We start from the raw sequence: 17692 nt of genomic DNA on the forward strand, positions 1-17692 counted from the left end.
GTGTGTTCTCTCTCTTCAGATGGCTGGTCAGATTGACATGAACCGCCAGAGTGACATTATGGCAACTTTCGAGGAGATGCTGTGATTCCTGCCGCATGGCCAGGAAGCACCACCGAGCATAGCTGGTCCAAACCATTACGACTGTGCCTCGCTAGTGCTGGTGACTTGTGATATAAGACTGCTGCACTCATGTTTCCTAGCATCCTGCTGTGCACTGGTGGGGACACATTTGCCAACCTTCGCCCAGTTCTGGGGGTGCCTCTTTTTGCCAACCACTTCAGTGGCAAATGCAATGGGACAGTCCTCCCTCATTGTGTACATAGGGACTCCACAATCACCATGTGTGTGGCCAAGCTGTTATTTGTTTGTGCATGCCATTGAGGTGTTAGCTTGCGGTTGGCTTGGAGGGGACAGTTGGAACTTGGCTGCATGGTTCATGCGCATTTGAGTTTGCAGTGGCTACATGGCCATGTAGCCTCTAACACACCCTTCATTCTTTCTTTTTTAACAGAAAAGTGGCAGGGTTCACTTGTCAAGATCTTTTTTTCCCTATCCCTTGCATCCCCCCCCCCCCCCCCACTTGTGTTGTCAGATGAATTTCCCATTTGTTGCAATGTAGCCTCTAACACACCCTTCTTTCTTTCTTTCTTTAACAGAAAAGTGGCAGGGGTCACTTGACAAGCTTGTCATTTCTTTATTTTTTTCTTTAATAGAAAAGTGGCAGGGGTCACTTGACAAGCTTGTCACTTCAGTTATTTTTTTATAGAAAAGTAGTAGGGTTCACTTGTCGAGCTTCCCCCCCCCCCCCCGTGTTGTCTGATGAATTTCCTGTTTTTTGCAATGTAACCTCTAACACACCCTCCTTTCTTTCTTTTTTTTAATAAAAAAGTGGCAGGGTTCACTCGTCAAGCTTTATTTTCCCGCTATCTCTCTCCCCCCCCCCCCCCCTTCGTGTTATCTGATGAATTTCCCATTTGTTGCAATGTAGCCTCTAACACATCCTTCTTTCTTTCTTTTTTAGTTGAAAAGTGGCAGAGTTCACTTGTCAAACCTCCCCCCTCCCTTCCCCCCTTTTGGTGGCTACATGGTCATGTTGCCTTTTTCTTTTAAAGAGTGGCACATGGCCGGTGATTTTTGTCAGTATATTTTACATTTGTTTCTTGTTTCTATCAGTGGACACTGATTTTACATTTGTTTTTTGTTTCTATCGGTGGACACTGATTTTACATTTGTTTTTGTTTCTATCAGTCAACAATTTTTGCACACATTCAAAGGCTGTGTGTTCAGATCGATTTTTTGCACAATTGGTATTATGTGGACATTTTCCAAATGAATTTTTTTTTGTTTGACTGTGCCAGTGATGTCACGCTTGTGTGGAAATTGTGGTTTAGAAATTTTGTTGACTGGCCTTGTTGTTTTTGTTTATTTACACACAGGTGGGCACAATTGGTAATAGATGGACATTTTTATTTATTTTCCAAATGAATTTCTTTGTTTGATTGTGCCATTGATGCTGCACTTGTATAGAAATTGTGGTTTAGAAATTTTGTTGACTGGCCTTGTTGTTTTTGTTTATTTACACACAGGTGGGCACAATTGGTAATAGATGGACATTTTTATTTATTTTCCAAATGAATTTCTTTGATTGTGCCAGTGATGCTGCACTTGTATAGAAATTGTGGTGTAGAAATTTTGTTGACTGGCCTTGTTGCTTTTGTTTATTTGCACACAGGTGGGCACAATTGGTAATAGGTGGACATTTTTATTTATTTTCCAAATGAATTTCTTTGATTGTGCCACTGATGCTGCGCTCATATGGAAATTGTGGTTTAGAAATTTTGTTGACTGGCCTTGCTGTTTGTGCTTATTTACACACAGGTAAGCACAATTGGTAATATGTGTACATTTTTATTTATTTTCCAAATAAATTTTTTGTTTGATTGGGCCAGTGATGCTGCGCTTGTATGGAAATCATGGTTTAGAAATTTTGTGGACTGGCCTTGCTGTTTGTGTTTATTTACGCACAGGTGGCTCCTCCGATCAAAGCACTTCACTTAAAATGGCTGCCAAGATAATCAGCATTTTAGTTTCATCCCACAATACTATCTCTGGTGGGGTGCTGCAAGTCCCGAGATAGTGTGTGTGTGTCAATAATGGCTTGCATGTGTGGTGAGGCACATTTCCAGCCTTTTTGTGGTCTAACCCCTTCATCCCAATTTTTACTGCTCATATGCATCATCTTGACAAGGTCTTAACATGCACTCATTGCCATGCCTGCAGCATGTGTGAAATTTGATGACAGCCTGTGGCTACAAGTCAAGCTTTCCAGAGCATATCAGTAGCAAATGTGTGGTATGGCCACAGCATTTAATTATGGTGCGCAGATGTATTTGCAGACCGATTTCATCAAAGCGGGGGCGGGGGGGGGGGGGGGTTGTCATGTGTGCCTGGCATGTATGTAGGAGCTTCCTAGGTGTGACCAGCTGTAGGGTTATAAGAACAGATTTGTACATAGACTGTGTGCATGCTCTTTGTGTTTTTTTTTTCAGGACCTATTTATTTTGCTGTGGTTGTAACAACCTAGAGGATATATATAAATATGTTTCTATTTGCTTCGTCCCTTGTAAATATGAGTGTTGAGGCAATGGAGGCGCAATTTTTTTGCTCTTCTGATGTCTATAAGACGTGTGGAAAGTTTTTAATATACAAAGTAAGCCTCGACTTTTGTTGCACTGTCTTTTTTCATCTGGCCTGACTGTTTGAAGCAAAAGGGCCTGAGCCATCGCTACATGTGTTGTGTCGAAGCAGCAGGTGGGTCTACTTCAGTTCATCACTCTTGCCTGCTAACTCTCCCGAATAATCAGGGAGACTCCTGAATTTGGACCTAATCTCTGTATTGTACGAGCGCTATTTTTAATCTTCTGACAAGTGGCCAAATTTGAACAGCATTCGTCGCGTGGATGTTATTTTAATTCAATGTCAAATAGCATAGAAAAGCTCAGGAGAAAAAACGGAAAATAGACTGCCCTGCGACATCGACACTAGTGCTACATGTTCGGTGTGATACATTCCACAAATACCATCCTGAGTGACGATGCCCTAGTAGCGATGACGTGTACAATCCGAGTGTTCTTATTGTAGCGCCGACTGGCGCTGAAGTGCAGAAACGCACTAGCTCGCCTACGGCCGGGCTACCGCGCGCAGGTGCAGTCTAACCCGGCCGTGGCTCGTCAGGTCTGATCTTCATCGCACCGGTTTGAATGATTATGTGAAATTATCAAGATAAAAACCAGCTTTAAAAGAATATCGAAAGAAAGGAGCATGATTAAACGTGTGCTTGTCCGTCAGCATGTCGGGGAATCGTTGTTATTTACAGGCAAGTTGCAGTCGTCTAGTTTGAAGCACGGAAAAACCGCAATCGGGGTGTGTTTTCATATCACGTATGTGTTGCACATCAACACGACCGCAAGCTATCAAACGTGGAAGAGCGTGTAGTCGGATATCATCGCTAACAAGTAACACGCAGGTATCGTTGAAGTTTAGTTCATCTGTAAAATCTGCGTCCACGTAAAAGTGGTAATACCGTGTTAACCGCGGGAAGCTGGATAGGTGGAGCCATCTAGAGGCGCAATAAAGAACCTGCAAGCAGCAAACGTATTCTATTTCTCCGCCGATGCTCATTCGCGGTAGCTATATTGCATTGACCCCTGTGTGTATACCGGAATGCTTTGAACGAAAAAACACACCAATATAGCTAACTGAGACACACGAGTGAACATGGCTGAAGAGTGCATCCTCGGGCACCTCTGCAGTGCTGCTTGGAACGGCGTCTATTTCAGAATTGCTGCTCTGCAAAAAGTCGATCGAAGAAAAAATAATTCGCGACATTGCGAATCGCGGGGATTCCAAGCTTCAGACTTTCGTATTGAACACGAGTCGACACTTTGTGCGGTGACGACAGCAATGCAGGTGACAAGGCATGACTGAATGTGTCCGCCTAGCAGACGAAATGTTTGCGGAGCAGCTGAGCCTGACGTCACTCTTTTCTGTGGAAAAGTGGTCAGCTGTGTTGTGATCTGGAGGTGACCGCGAGGTAGCGCCACTGCTGGTGCTCCAAGCGCTAAAAATGGTGGGGTTGCCGGCCGTTTTTTAATAGTGCTAGGTCCCAGTGATATAAATCAATAAAAATGATAGTTTTTCATCCCTCAGTTGCGTTTTAGGTCGTGAATCGCTGCTACAGGTTCTATAGCTACTCGCTGACGCAAAAATCTTGGCATGAGTAAATTTGATGTCAGTGCTCCTTTAAACATTTTATTTCATGAAATCGCAAGGGTAAGCGGTCATCACATTGGGGGGGGGGGGAAGGGTTGGGCATGTCGTATCACAGTGTTTTATACAAAATAACCTATAAAAAAGCATTATATAGGCCGAAGAAGGGATAAATTATCAGAATAATATTTAAGAACACTGCTAGCTGATCAATGCAAAACACAAATCTTACACTACAATACAGTAACTGTGCACTTGTAAAGGCATGCAAGTTAAGTAATAATAATATTAATAATAATAATAACCAGAAGAGCATAAAGTGCAGTACGTGAAATATACCGGCGAGCAAGCATAAAAAAATCTATTCTGTTGTTTTGCAACTCTCCTGCAGAAAATGCTTGGTGGTGTTCATATGAAACATGAAGTCATGCACGCTTACATAACTAATAAACAATGTCCTGAAAAACATACTCTCAAGCTTTGTCATAATATCTGATACAAGATATTGTGACGAAAAAATAGTTTAACCATGAAAGCATAAAATATGCCAGTCGGCAGTTCCTCTCTCGCAACCTGCTGAATGGTTTCGAAAAAATGTTTAATTCAAATGTTGACTGCCATATATTCGTTTCAAATATATCCTTCCAGTCTTCCACCAGCCACTTTTTTCTCAACTTTTTTTCCACTTTTTTTTTTAGCTGTGCAAATAACCGCATGTACATGCAGCCTACTGCTCTGGCTGCGCTTTTCACAGAAACCTTGGTGACCTTGGTGGAATCGCGTGGCTCCACGGGCCAGACGATAGTTATAGCGCGAGAACAAAACGACGACACCGAGACAAGAAAGAGACAGCTCACTAGCAGCGTGACAGCGTCCACAAAAAAGGGAAAACCGATAAAAAAAAAACGAAAGAAATAACGCCGCGGGTGAAATGCGAGAAAATGGTAGGTCGGTCTAAAGGAAAACATATACTTGGCGGACTCGAGTGAGGGCACTTTTTGATTGGTTCGAACCGGGATTCAGGCAATCGACGTCGAACACGGACGGCACAGAATGAACCACAATGAAGTGGGGGAGAGGAGAGCGCTCACACCATGCAGGAAAGAGCCTGACACCGTTGGGGGCGGAGACCGGCCCTGTCGCCCCTTTGCACCCCTCGGAACTGCTACTGGGCATGGCACAGCGCTTTTGGGTGATTGAAGAGGGGGTGTAAAAGAGGAAAAGTGGAAGAAGGAACAAGATTCTGGGCGGGAGGTCCCCCCGTCGATCAGCTTGCTTCACGTGGAAGCGAGAAATTTCCCTAGATGTTGACAAATTTCCCTTTAAGTACAAGCAAAATTCCTTAGATCTCACGGAGGGAGGAAAGGTAAGGATAGCTCCCCCTGACGTCACTCATTGTGAAGCCGCGATGAAGCCGGAAGTCGGCCATATTGGCTAGGCAAATTCTCTCTTGTTTACATGTGAATGCGAAGCAGAAGGCGCGACTCCCTCTCTGTCTCAAAAAGCACGTGGCCTGCGCGCCGCGTGCGTCGGTGCTAACCGAAACCAACGGAACGGATTTCAACACGCTGTATTGCCGCGATACGGTTGACGAAATCTCTGCGTATGGCTGTTGTACTCTTGCACTGCCGGCATTAACAATAAACACGGCAAGTTGCTCGTTAAGTTTTTTTTTTTATTTGATGTGTTCTTTGTGAAAATAAAGATTATATTTCGGACATTGCCGCGCGACGAATCAGGCACCGAAATTTGTACAGCTACTTTCAGATCACTTTTTCCCTTTTTGCGCTTCTCTTTGGGTTTTATGAAATTTTTGGTCAGGCTGTAGACTAGACACAACGATAAAAAAAAAGGAAAAAAATGTCTTCCCTGCAACAAACCCGGAGGTCCGTAATTATGCCAGTAAAGTCGGCGTCCTGGGAGCTTGTGTGCGTGGCAGCCCGTTGAGTTTGCGCCGGCCTCTTTGTTTTCGCCCCTCTTTTGTCCGACGCGCACTGGTTCCTACGGATACCCCAAAGGCCATGATTTCATTAGGACGAAAGCAGCGAGGACCACCCGAAAGTGCGTGGGAACACGTCTCCAGTGTGATTCACGCGCACTAGTAGCTACGGAGAACAGAGACCAGGATCGCGTTAGGGCGAAAGGTGGGAAAGTTAGCCGAAGGAATGCGTGAGAAAAGGTCTGCGGGAAGCTTCACGCGTCGACACAGCCGCCAAGGACGGCAGGGAAAACCAGTCAAATGCGAGGGAAGGTGCCTCCGGGATAAGTGGCTAGTCATTAGAGGAAAATAAAGAAGGCGCTTGTTTCTGTCTTCCTTATCTGGAACAGAGCTCAGCGCCAACCGGTAACTGTACAGGAACATGAAAAGCAAGATTAGATTACAGTCTTAATAAGGGCCTGTGGACCGCAAATGCATCGTCCGTTGTCATAAAAAGCAACACCGCATAACTGTCACTAACCTGCAAGGCATTCATTGAACGAATTCTTGAGCATAGTCGTTTTCTATGATGGCTTTTCAGCATAATTTTGACGGACGCTGCAAATTCGGAGTACGTATACGCGCGCTCGTTCCGTGGTTTCTAGTTCAGACACCTGGTTACAACCACCACCGGAGGAAAATCGCGTAGCTAACAATGCGGCACAAAGAATGGATGCTGTCGAACACCTGCAGTACGCCACGGTTAGGTGCGAGGCCCATGAAAATGCGCACACCGCCGCTGGACTGCCTGAACGGTGCCGCACCGCACTACATCAATAAAAACAAAACGCCGCCATTGTGCCTAGTGAATATGACCGCGCGTGACGTAATTTCCGCCACATTGTTTACGCCCTCCGCCGGCTGGGCATGCCCTCTCCTTACCTTTCCTTCCTCCGTGTTAGAACTAGAGAAATTTCTCTAGAGTTGGCAGCACCTGGTGGTCACTGAATGGATGGATGGATGAAAAACTTTATTATACATATTGCTGAATGGGTGGAGTCCCTAGTCCGGGATCCCATTGGCTTTCGCCCCGGTCCTTGCGCGGGCCACCAGGGCCTCTTGGACCAGTGCCGCCTCCCATCCATCTCTACTGAAATCCCTAAAGACATCCGTTTTTGATGTGTTGCACTGGCACTCCCATGCCATGTGATAAAGTGTAGCTATATTAGTGTTGCATAGCCTGCATGTTGGTGAGGGGTACTTATCAGGGTCGATTTTGGAGAGTACGTGTGGGTTCAAATACGATAACGTTTGTAAGCGGCGCCAGGCTACCTGTGCGGCTTTACTGAGTTGAGGATGTGGTGGAGGATATTTCCTCCGCGCAAGCCTTTGGTTTTGTAATATTTCAGTGTATGTGGTCAGGTGGGCCGCCTGATCTGGAGGAGCTGGAGTCCCTACGCTGAAGTTAGAGTCCCGGGGTAAGAGAGCTCGGGCGGTGGCATGAGCTAGCTCGTTGCCTTGAACTCCCCAGTGGCCAGGTATCCATATGACTTGTTTCCAGTCTCCCTCAGTACGGCCAGAGTTCTTCAAAGCATTGAAGGACTCTGGTACGGCCTTCTGCTGCTTGTGAAAGTATTCTGCGTGCTAGAGGACTGATTTTGCCTTTAAGGTAGTTGCGATAGGCCGTCATTCAGTCCGGAAGGACGAAGGTTGACGCTGGGTTTCTGAGCGCGAGGGTGATAGCGACCTCCTCCGTGCTTGTAACATCATCCTGTATGGTAGATACGCAGTTGACACATTGCCCTTGGTTTACTACTGCCACCGTGCACTGTCCTGTGGGTGACAAGGCGGCGTCCACGAAAAAGGCGCTCTCGTCATCTCAGTATTTATCATGGACTTTGGCTCTGGCTTTGCGTCTATCTGCATGGAATGTGGGGTTCATATTCCGAGAAAGAGGCTTGATGATGATGCCTGTCCGCCATGCCTCCGGCAGCCTATGTTTGTTCTTAACATGCGTTGGTGGTGTGATGTTTAGTTTAGAAAGCACCGCCATGCCAGTTCTGGAGAGGGCTAGCATGATTATTTGATTGTCGAGATGGGCTTTGAATAGTTCTGCTGCGGTGTTGTGAAGTCCCAGTTGTTGGAGTCGTTCTGTGGACGTCCATCTAGGGAAGTTCAGTGCCTTTTTGAGGGTGTCGCGCAATATGGCGTCGATCTTTTGTTCATATGTCCTGGATATTTGTAGGTAGGGATAGCTGTATGTTACAAGGCTGACTACAAAAGCTTGAAAGAGGCGTAGGAGGTCGTGTTCCTTCAGCCCTCTGTGCTTAGCGGCAATCCGGCTAACCATAAGGGAAATTTTGAGCCACCTGTTTCTGTATTGGGATCCCGTTGTTTCCCTTGTTGCTAAAGTATGCTCCTAAGATTCTGATGTTTCTGACTACCTGGACGTAGGTGTCTTCTATCTTGATTTTGAGGGGTGTGGTTTTCGAATATCTGTGCCGGAAAACAAGCAATTCTGACTTAGAGGGTGAGCATTCCAGACCCGCTGCGTTACCGATTAACTGGACTGTCGAGGCTGCTTTTTGGAGGTTGCTCTCCATGAGTTGCAGTGAGCCCTTGGACCATATGGTGACATCATCTGCGTACAGGGCGTGGTGGATTCCCGGAATTTATTGTAAGGCATGCGGCAGTTTAAGGAGGGCAATATTAAATAAGAGTGGGGATATCACTGCGCCATGGGAGGTGCCGCAGTTACCCATGGTGATAGGTTGTGAAGATAGATCACCTATACGTATTGTGGCCGTCCGTCCTTCTAAGAAAGCTTTCACGTATGCTTACATTCTTGGTCCACAGCCGAGTTCTATCAAGTTAGCCATGATGGTGTAGTGCCTTACGTTATCGAAGGCCTTTTTAAAACCTATTGCTAGGGTGGCTCTTTCTTGTCGTCGGGCACCTGGGGTAGGTAGGTCGATTATCTCATGTTTGAGCTGTAAAAGGACGTCTTGAGCTGAAAGAAGCGGGCGAAAGCCAAACATTGTGTCAGGAAGGATGTGATGTTCTTTAAGTAGTCCGTAAAGCGAAGCTGTATGGCTTTTTCCATGACTTTGCCTGCGCATGACGTAAGGGATATCGGACGTAGATTATCTATGTTAACGGGTTTGTCTGGCTTGGGTAGGAAGATCATGTCTGCGGTTTTCTATTCTGCTATACTGCGTTCCATACATCGTGTGCAACGCTGTCAAAGCTAGCGCTCTTGTTTGCGCTGTGTACTGCCGTGACCAAAAAGTAGTGCGTCGCTTGGGGTGTACGAGAATCAATAAATGCTTCTCGGGAAACTTCTAAGCATACATATTTGTAATCAGGTTAAAAAACAAACGCCTGTGTTGTCGGATAAACAATCCAAATATGCGAGTTGGTAATTTATGTTTGTCGCTTTCGTATCAGGTTTTCGCTCTCCGCGCGACCCGCGCCGCCGTTTTTTTTTTACTTGTTGTGGCAGCTTCGAAAAAATGGCGTCCAGCTCTGCGTCCTCGACCACCTCTCCTGCGCGAATTTTTTCGAAGCTTCGCACATCAAAGCTGTCAGTGAGTAAGTTGAAGTTACTGAAAAAAAAAACAAGATTTCGAATTGAACTCGCAAAAATTATAAAAAAATGGCACCACGTGGATTCGAACCCATGCACTTCAAAACTACGGTGAACTCTCCGGAGCGACGCGTCAGACCACTGGGCTTGCCTAGCCTTCACAGCGTTGCACCTGATGTATGAAACGGAGTATAGTAGAGTGCCAGTTTCCCAGTGCCTATTAATTTGATCTGTGAGGAGCTGGGTCATGTCATCACTCAGATTGGCTAGCAGATTTGTTTACACTTGATCAGCACCAGGCGCCGTGCCTTTCCACATACAGTGAATGGCTGTTTTGATTTCTTCAAGTGAGAACTGTTTAGACAGGCTTGGGTTATCGGTCCGTTGTAAGCTGGTATTGGGGTGGGGTCTACTGCTGTGTTAACGTATTTATATGCAAGGGCCTGAAGAAGGTCGTCATTTGTGCCTTGGAAGCTATGTACTGATCGAGCAATGCTTGTAAGCCATGCGCACGCATGCACCACCGTCAACGAAACTAATCTTAGATAATGACCACACGTGGTTATCATGCTGCATACTTTATATACGCATTCCTTGTTTGAATAAACCTCTTTTGTTACTGGCTTCCACTCGTCACAGATTTGATACATGGTGTCAGAAGTGGGCACGTCGCTCTGCGGTGTAGATGAAACGGCCCACAAGCTGCAAGCAGTAACCGGTCTATGCAATTAGAAGCCACGACGGCCCGGCGAAATTGAGCATTAGCAATGGAACTTCTCAAGGCACCAGAACCCTTGCTGCTATCCGGAAACACGGCAAAGAACTGGGAGAGATTCAAACAGAAGCTTGAGCTGTTCTTGGAGGCGGCATCACCAGCGAAGGAACCCAGGACTCCAGCTGTCAAGACCGCGCTCCTGCTGAGCTTTGCGGGAGACGAAGCACTCAAGGTATTCAACAATTTCTATTTTTCTGAGAGTGAAAGCAAGCAAGATTACAAGACGGTTGTGAAGAAGTTCGATGAATATTGCCAAGGGCAGCGAAATGAGGTTTTTTGAGAGATATCTGTTCCTCATTAGGACACAAGCAGAAGGCGAACCCTTTGAGCATTTTCTACGTGACCTCAAGGGACAGGCACGCAGCTGCAACTTCTATTCCTTGACAGAATCTTTGATACGGGACCAGATAGTCTTCGGCACAAACAACGCTAAGCTGCGCGAAAAAATGTTCAAGGAGAAGGGCTTGACACTCGACAAAGCAGGACAAATATGTCGAGCTGCGGAAGTATCCGCCCAATGGAATGAAGCGTGGTCCCATGCATACAACCCGATAGACGTGGTTGAAAAATTGCAACAGCACCTTTGTGCCAAATGCAGTCGCTCTCACGCGCGTGCTAGGCGTCCAGCCTTTGGAAAAATTCGCTTCGAGTGTAAAGGAAGAAATCACTTTGCTGGGCGCTGCACGAAACGTCAAGTAGACGAGGTTAACAAAGAAAGCGATGACTTTAGCGTTTTGGATGTAAAAATTTGCAACGTCAACAGCAGGGAAGATTGGACAGTCAAAGCGCAGGTTGCGGGTGAAAAGGTGGTGCTTAAGGACACAGGCTCTCAGGCAAATCTACTGCCTCACTCTATCTACCGAAGGTGCTGTTATGCCAGCGAGTCCTCGTCAAACGTCCGTGCCTCTGAAACAGGCAATCTGGGTCACGGCCAGCCCGCAGTCCGCCGGGCGCGAACAACTCCACGGCGTGAACACGCGCGGCGCATCTCTGGCCCACGTGCATTGAGTCAGTTGCGCACGTGACAGCGAGCCGGCGGCCTCATGTCTGGTGGTCTGACGCATCGCGCGGCGAACCCCATTGGAGGAGTCGGGTCTGACGGCCAGCGGCGCTTCTGATTGGACGTTTTGGTTGGACCCGGTGCAAATAAAAGAAGCCCTGCGGCGTGTCGCGATCAGCGGTCTTAGGCGAAAGGCTGAACTATGTGTTAGAGAGAAGAGCTCGGCTCTTCGAGTCTCTGTCGGCCCCAGTGCCGAAATTGTAACGCCTCTGTATATATGCTGTACATAAACCTTGTTTGACTCACCGTCGTCTCGTCCGCTCGTCTGATCAGCTCTGCGCAGAAGCAGTCGCGAGCTGAGAAACATACGCTACCAAACGGCTGGTGACCTTCCCGGCGGAGTCGGAAGCAGTGGCGCCTTCGGCACCGTGTTGGCGTCGCCGTCTTTCGCAACAGTGGTGGCAGCGGTGGGATTCGGAGGTGGCTTCGCAACAGTGGTTGGCAGCTGCGGGATCGGCCGGCGTCAGCGACATCGATGCGGTGAGTGCCTGATGTTTTCCCCTCAGTTCACCAGACTACTCTAGCTCAGGTTGTAGTAGTTTAGAGAAGGGCTGTGTGAAGCATTAGAGTGAGCTTTGATCGTTTCAAGCAAAGTCGAAGTGCTTTGAAACCAAAGTTAATGCGGAGGGGGTAAACACGGGAGAGTGAAAAATTGCTTGCGCGTCTTGCTAGTTGACTTATAGTGGGTACGGCAAGTAAATTGTTAACAGGGGCAAACAGCAAGAGGCTAGTGTGAACGATGGAGAACCTTAAAGTGAAGGAACTCATCGAAATTTGTGAGGAACTCGGCATTACTTTGGGCCGTGCGAAACGAAAGCAAGCGATCCTTGAGATCATGAAGGATGAGGGAGTGTCGGCTGAGGAAGTCGATGAGGCCTGGGTGGATATTAAAGCACGCCGTGAGGAGGCTGAAAGGCGAGAAGTAGAAGCTCGCGAAGAAGCTGAAAGGCGCGAAGCTCGCGAACGTGAAGAAGCTGAAAGGCGCGAACGTCGCGAGGAGGCCGAGAGACAAGAGCGCCTTGAGATCAAACGACTAGAATTGGCAATCCTACAGTGTTCGCAGGCGCCTAGCGTAGCTTCTCCGACGATTCAGGTCAGCGGTTTTAGAATTCGGGACCAACTGCCACCGTTCGTAGTAGGCGAGGACATGGCGAAGTATCTCGTCAAGTTTGAACACGTCTGTGAGCGAAACGCTTTGGAGCGGCCTCTTTGGGCGCGGAACCTGCTAGCTCTTCTTCCCGGCGAAGTGTCCGACGCGATAACTTGCTTGTCGAGGGAAGCGTTTGAGAGCTATGACGAGGTTAAGGAAGTGCTCTTGAGACGTTATAAGTTGTCACCCGAGGCTTTCAGGCAAAGGTTCCGGTATGCTAAAAAGGGGAATGAGTCACACGTTGACTTCGCGTTTCGTCTTAAAGCCGATTTGATTGAATGGCTCAAGGGCGAAGGTGTTTATGACGACCGCGATAAAGTGGTGGAATGCGTTGCATTGGAGCAATTCTACCGCTGCATCGAGGAGGATGTCAAACTTTGGCTGCAGGACAGACTTGGAGACGTACAGTTAAACAAGGCAGCTGAGTTAGCTGAGGAGTATTATACTCGCCGAAAGTTGCATAGCAGGGCAGCGCGCGTTGAAAAGGATGAAAGGAAAGAGGGCTTTTCAAGGAAACCTGATCAACGGAAACCCGCTCCGCACCGTAATTTCAAGAAGGACCCGTCTCTTACGAAGGACAGTGTAGGGGAAGGGCAAACAGAAGCGGAGAAATCGAGTGAGGTTTCTACCACACATGCATTTGAATCGGAAAACAAACGGAAGCCGCTAATCTGCTACAACTGTAAAAAGGAAGGGCACATCGCGAGAAACTGTCAGGAAAAGTTTGCCTTCGCAACGATCCGAGAATCAGAAAAAAACATTCGGTTGTTGGAGCCGTATCTCCAAGAAATTAGGGTCAATGAGAAAACGTGCCGAGCACTTAGAGACTCAGCGGCAACCATGGACGTTGTCCATCCTTCATTGGTGTCTCCGGATGACTTCACAGGAGAATGCGCGTGGATCAGGCAAGTCGCCGAGGAGCAGAGTGTTCGCTTACCAATCGCCACCGTTGTCATTGAAGGCCCGTTCGGTAAGCTTTGCACCGAAGCGGCTGTGTCTGCCGCGCTAAATGATCGTTTTCCTTATCTCTTCTCCAACAACTCAGAGCAGCTTCTCAGAGAGCAGGGTAAATCGTTCTTCCCCAACTTAGCGTGCATGGCTCTCACGCGATCGCAAGCGCGAAAGCTTTCGCGAAAGCTTGACTTGGTTCCATGCGGTGAACTCTCAAGTGACCCTGTCGGCGGGTCGACGGAACCCCAGAAAGGAAAGTTTCCGCATGAGTCATGTGAGCAGTCACGCGAGCGGCCCGTCGCCGAACCTAGCTGCGCGGTTTCCGGAGAAAGGGGAGACGACATGGCGCCATTGAGTCAGAGCGAGAGGGTTGCAACGCTCTCGCCTGTAGCGGAAAGTTGGAGCGAGCTGCCGAGAGTTGATCGAGAGACGCTCATTCGAGGGCAGCGTGAGGATCTCTCGATTGAAGCGCTAGTGGAAAGCCAAATTGAAGCGCGAGTGGAAAGCCAGAAAAACGCGGCAAAAGTGCTGTCGAAGGAGCACTACGAGAAATCGGGGAAGAAGCGCACTTTTGAAGTTGATAATCAGGTAATGCGGCTGCAGCCATCCAAAAGGGACAAGCTTGAGGTTGATTGGGAAGGGCCCGCCAAAGTATTATCGAAGGCTTGCGATACAAATCATGAGGTGCAAGTAGGAAGGCGGCAGAACAAAATTTACAACTTGATGAAACCCAATGTTCAACATCAAGCGGTCGTAAATCAGCTGTTGAAGGCTTCAGTGGAAGAGGAAGCAGAAAATTTGGGTTCTAGTGAGGTGATCGAAGGGAGATCGAAAGTAATTTGGGAGCAGATAAACCTAGAGCCTAGCTTAAGTGAAGGAGGACCTGAGAAAGAGGACCTGAGAAAGATTGGTTCCGAGTTTGAAGACGTGTTTTCGGACCGCCCCGGAAACATGAGGGTGATCGAACACGATATCGAGCTAAGCGGTGAGGAGTCAATCAGTAGCAAGCCGTATCGTTGTTCCCCTGTGCAACGTCGCAAGTGTGAGCCGCTCTTGGTGCCGCATAGGTATCGTCGCCTAAAAGTGGCCGGTTACTGAGGTGGAGCATGTTGCTCCACAGCGCAACTTTGACGTTCGCTAAAGGAAAAAAAAAAGGGAAAGGTAAACGCTAATGCAGGTGCATTGAGCAGTGCGTTCCAGCTAGTAACTTCTCAACCTTTCGGTTTCTCGCTGGCGATTCGGGGCAAAATTTTGACCTCATCACGACCTGGGCTGAGCGCTCTCGTTCAGAGTGATCTCAAGGGGCCAACTTTATGTGGTATTCTAATTCGTTGCGGGGTTGTAATTGTGAAAAATTCAAGTTCTTACTTTAGGAGTCTTTTGTCCCACATGTGCCTCTTGATGTAGAGGGAACGAAATTCCGATAGACACGTAGATAGGTATATGTTGTTCTATACTTTGTCTGGTGTTCTGTTGGGTGACCGAGGACACTTGCTTGTGTCGTGTGTTGTCTGTTGTCGAACCGTTCTTAGCAAGTTGCAGAACCATCGACAAGTGCTGAAACCGAAGATGGTCGGAAGAGACGAGCGAAGTTGGCCAGCAAGTTGTGGCGACAAGCCCGTGGAGCTGGGATCCGTCGTCAAAATGGGAGGTGTTCCCGGAACAGTCTGGAGCTGTATTCTCCCCATGGCCCTGGAGGCGAACCTGGAGGGACCGGGCGAACGAGCGCACCTGACATCCGAGCCCCGTGGAAGCAGCTCGTCTTTCCGGTGCATTGTCTGGCGGCGGGGGTGCTGTTATGCCAGCGAGTCCTCGTCAAACGTCCGTGCCTCTGAAACAGGCAATCTGGGTCACGGCCAGCCCGCAGTCCGCCGGGCGCGAACAACTCCACGGCGTGAACACGCGCGGCGCATCTCTGGCCCACGTGCATTGAGTCAGTTGCGCACGTGACAGCGAGCCGGCGGCCTCATGTCTGGTGGTCTGACGCATCGCGCGGCGAACCCCATTGGAGGAGTCGGGTCTGACGGCCAGCGGCGCTTCTGATTGGACGTTTTGGTTGGACCCGGTGCAAATAAAAGAAGCCCTGTGGCGTGTCGCGATCAGCGGTCTTAGGCGAAAGGCTGAACTATGTGTTAGAGAGAAGAGCTCGGCTCTTCGAGTCTCTGTCGGCCCCAGTGCCGAAATTGTAACGCCTCTGTATATATGCTGTACATAAACCTTGTTTGACTCACCGTCGTCTCGTCCGCTCGTCTGATCAGCTCTGCGCAGAAGCAGTCGCGAGCTGAGAAACATACGCTACCAAACGGCTGGTGACCTTCCCGGCGGAGTCGGAAGCAGTGGCGCCTTCGGCACCGTGTTGGCGTCGCCGTCTTTCGCAACAGTGCAAGGGGGACCTTAGGCTTCACCCAAGCTGTGTCGTACTTCGGTCCTACAGCGGAGGTGTTATCAAACACGTCGGCGTGGCAACAGTGCAAGTTGAGACGAATGATCGGTCCTGTAGCATCCCCTTTTTCGTTGTGAAAAAGAGCAGCCCCGCTATTCTGGGATTAGCCGCAAGTGAAACTCGGGGTCTGGTGTCGCGCAACGTAAACATGGTCAGAAAAGATGGCACCAGTGACATTGTCAAAGAATTCCCGGATTTATTTCAGGAAACTGGCTGCTTGCATCAACAGTACCACATGGTTTTGCGCAAGGATTCAGCACCAGTAGTAATGCCAGCGCGGCGCGTACCATTGGCACTGCGAGGACCACTACGAGATGAGCTCGACCGGATGGAAAGAGGCAGCATCATAGAGAAGGTCAACGCGCCAACCGACTGGGTGAGCCCTCCAGTAATTGTAAGAAAGAAAAACGGAAAGCTGCGTTTGTGCATGGATCCTAGGAACATCAATCAGTGTCTAAAGCGAGAACATTATCAAATGCCAAAGCGAGAAGATATTGAGGCTGAGTTAGCAGGGGCCAAATATTTCTCGCGCCTTGATGCAAACTCCGGCTTTCACCTAATCCCTTTAGACAATGCAACGTCCAATATCTGCACGTTCAGCACACCGTTCGAGCACTACCGTTTTCTCAGGCTCCCATTTGGTATAGCTTCCGCTCCAGAAGTTTTCCAGAAGGCGATGAGCGAAATCTTCGACCGCGCAGCAGGAGTGCACGTGTATGTTGACGATGTCCTAATATATGGAAATACTAAAGATGAACACGATGCGCGCCTCCATCATGCTTTGCAATTAGCCAGACAGGCTGGTTTGACGTTCAATGCTGATAAATGCAAGTTCAGGCTGACTGAAATTCATTTCTTGGGTGACGTCATATCTAAAGAGGGAATAAAACCAAACCCTTTGTTGAGCGCATCACTGGGCGATTTACCTCACCCGGCTGACAAGGCAGCCGTACACCGGATGCTAGGCGTGGTTAATTTGGCAAATTCATACCCAACCTGGCTGATAAGACGAACCTGCTGCGCAGCCTTTTAAAGAAGCACACCATTTTTGAATGGACAAAGAACCATGCGCGTGAGTGGGCAGTTATTTGCGAGCATCTCATCAAACCACCACTGCTCGCAATCTTTAACGCGTCTAGAGAAACTAAAATATCTGCAGATGCTTTGAAAATTCGTGCTAGGATCAGCTCTTCTACAGTGTTACGGTGACGCTTGGCGGCCAGTTGCCTATGCATCTCGCGCTATGAGCGATGCAGAACAGATATTCTCAGATGGAAAAAGAGGCGATGGCAATTACCTACGGATGCGAAAAGTTTAACCAGTTTGTTTATGGACGCAAGATTGTGATTGAAACTGACCATCGTCCGTTGATTGCCATTGCTACAAAACCTATTGGTAACATGCCTCCACGACTTCAGCGTTTCTTTCTGTGTTTGTTCACCTATGACTTTGATCTTTACTTAGTGCCAGGCCTGTTGTAAGCCCGTGTGCTCAGATTTGGGTGCACGTTAAAGAACCCCAGGTGGTCGAAATTTGCGGA

At 48.3% G+C, this 17692-nt stretch overlaps 1 protein-coding gene across 36 annotated transcripts in view; it reads left to right on the forward strand.

Annotated features, from left to right (window-relative positions):
* The window catches only part of LOC119160802 (bromodomain-containing protein 3), a 329355-nt gene extending 326634 nt beyond the window's left edge, over window positions 1-2721 (forward strand). For all 36 annotated transcript variants that reach the window (XM_075881428.1, XM_075881432.1, XM_075881431.1 and 33 more), the window contains one exon: window positions 20-2721. In XM_075881428.1, the coding sequence (XP_075737543.1) occupies window positions 20-85 (66 nt within the window). In that variant the 3' untranslated portion in view covers window positions 86-2721. The remainder of the gene's footprint in view (window positions 1-19) is intronic.
* The last annotated feature ends 14971 nt before the right edge of the window (window positions 2722-17692 follow it).

The sequence above is a fragment of the Rhipicephalus microplus genome, chromosome X (genome assembly GCF_043290135.1).
Source record: "Rhipicephalus microplus isolate Deutch F79 chromosome X, USDA_Rmic, whole genome shotgun sequence".
NCBI lineage: Eukaryota > Metazoa > Arthropoda > Arachnida > Ixodida > Ixodidae > Rhipicephalus > Rhipicephalus microplus.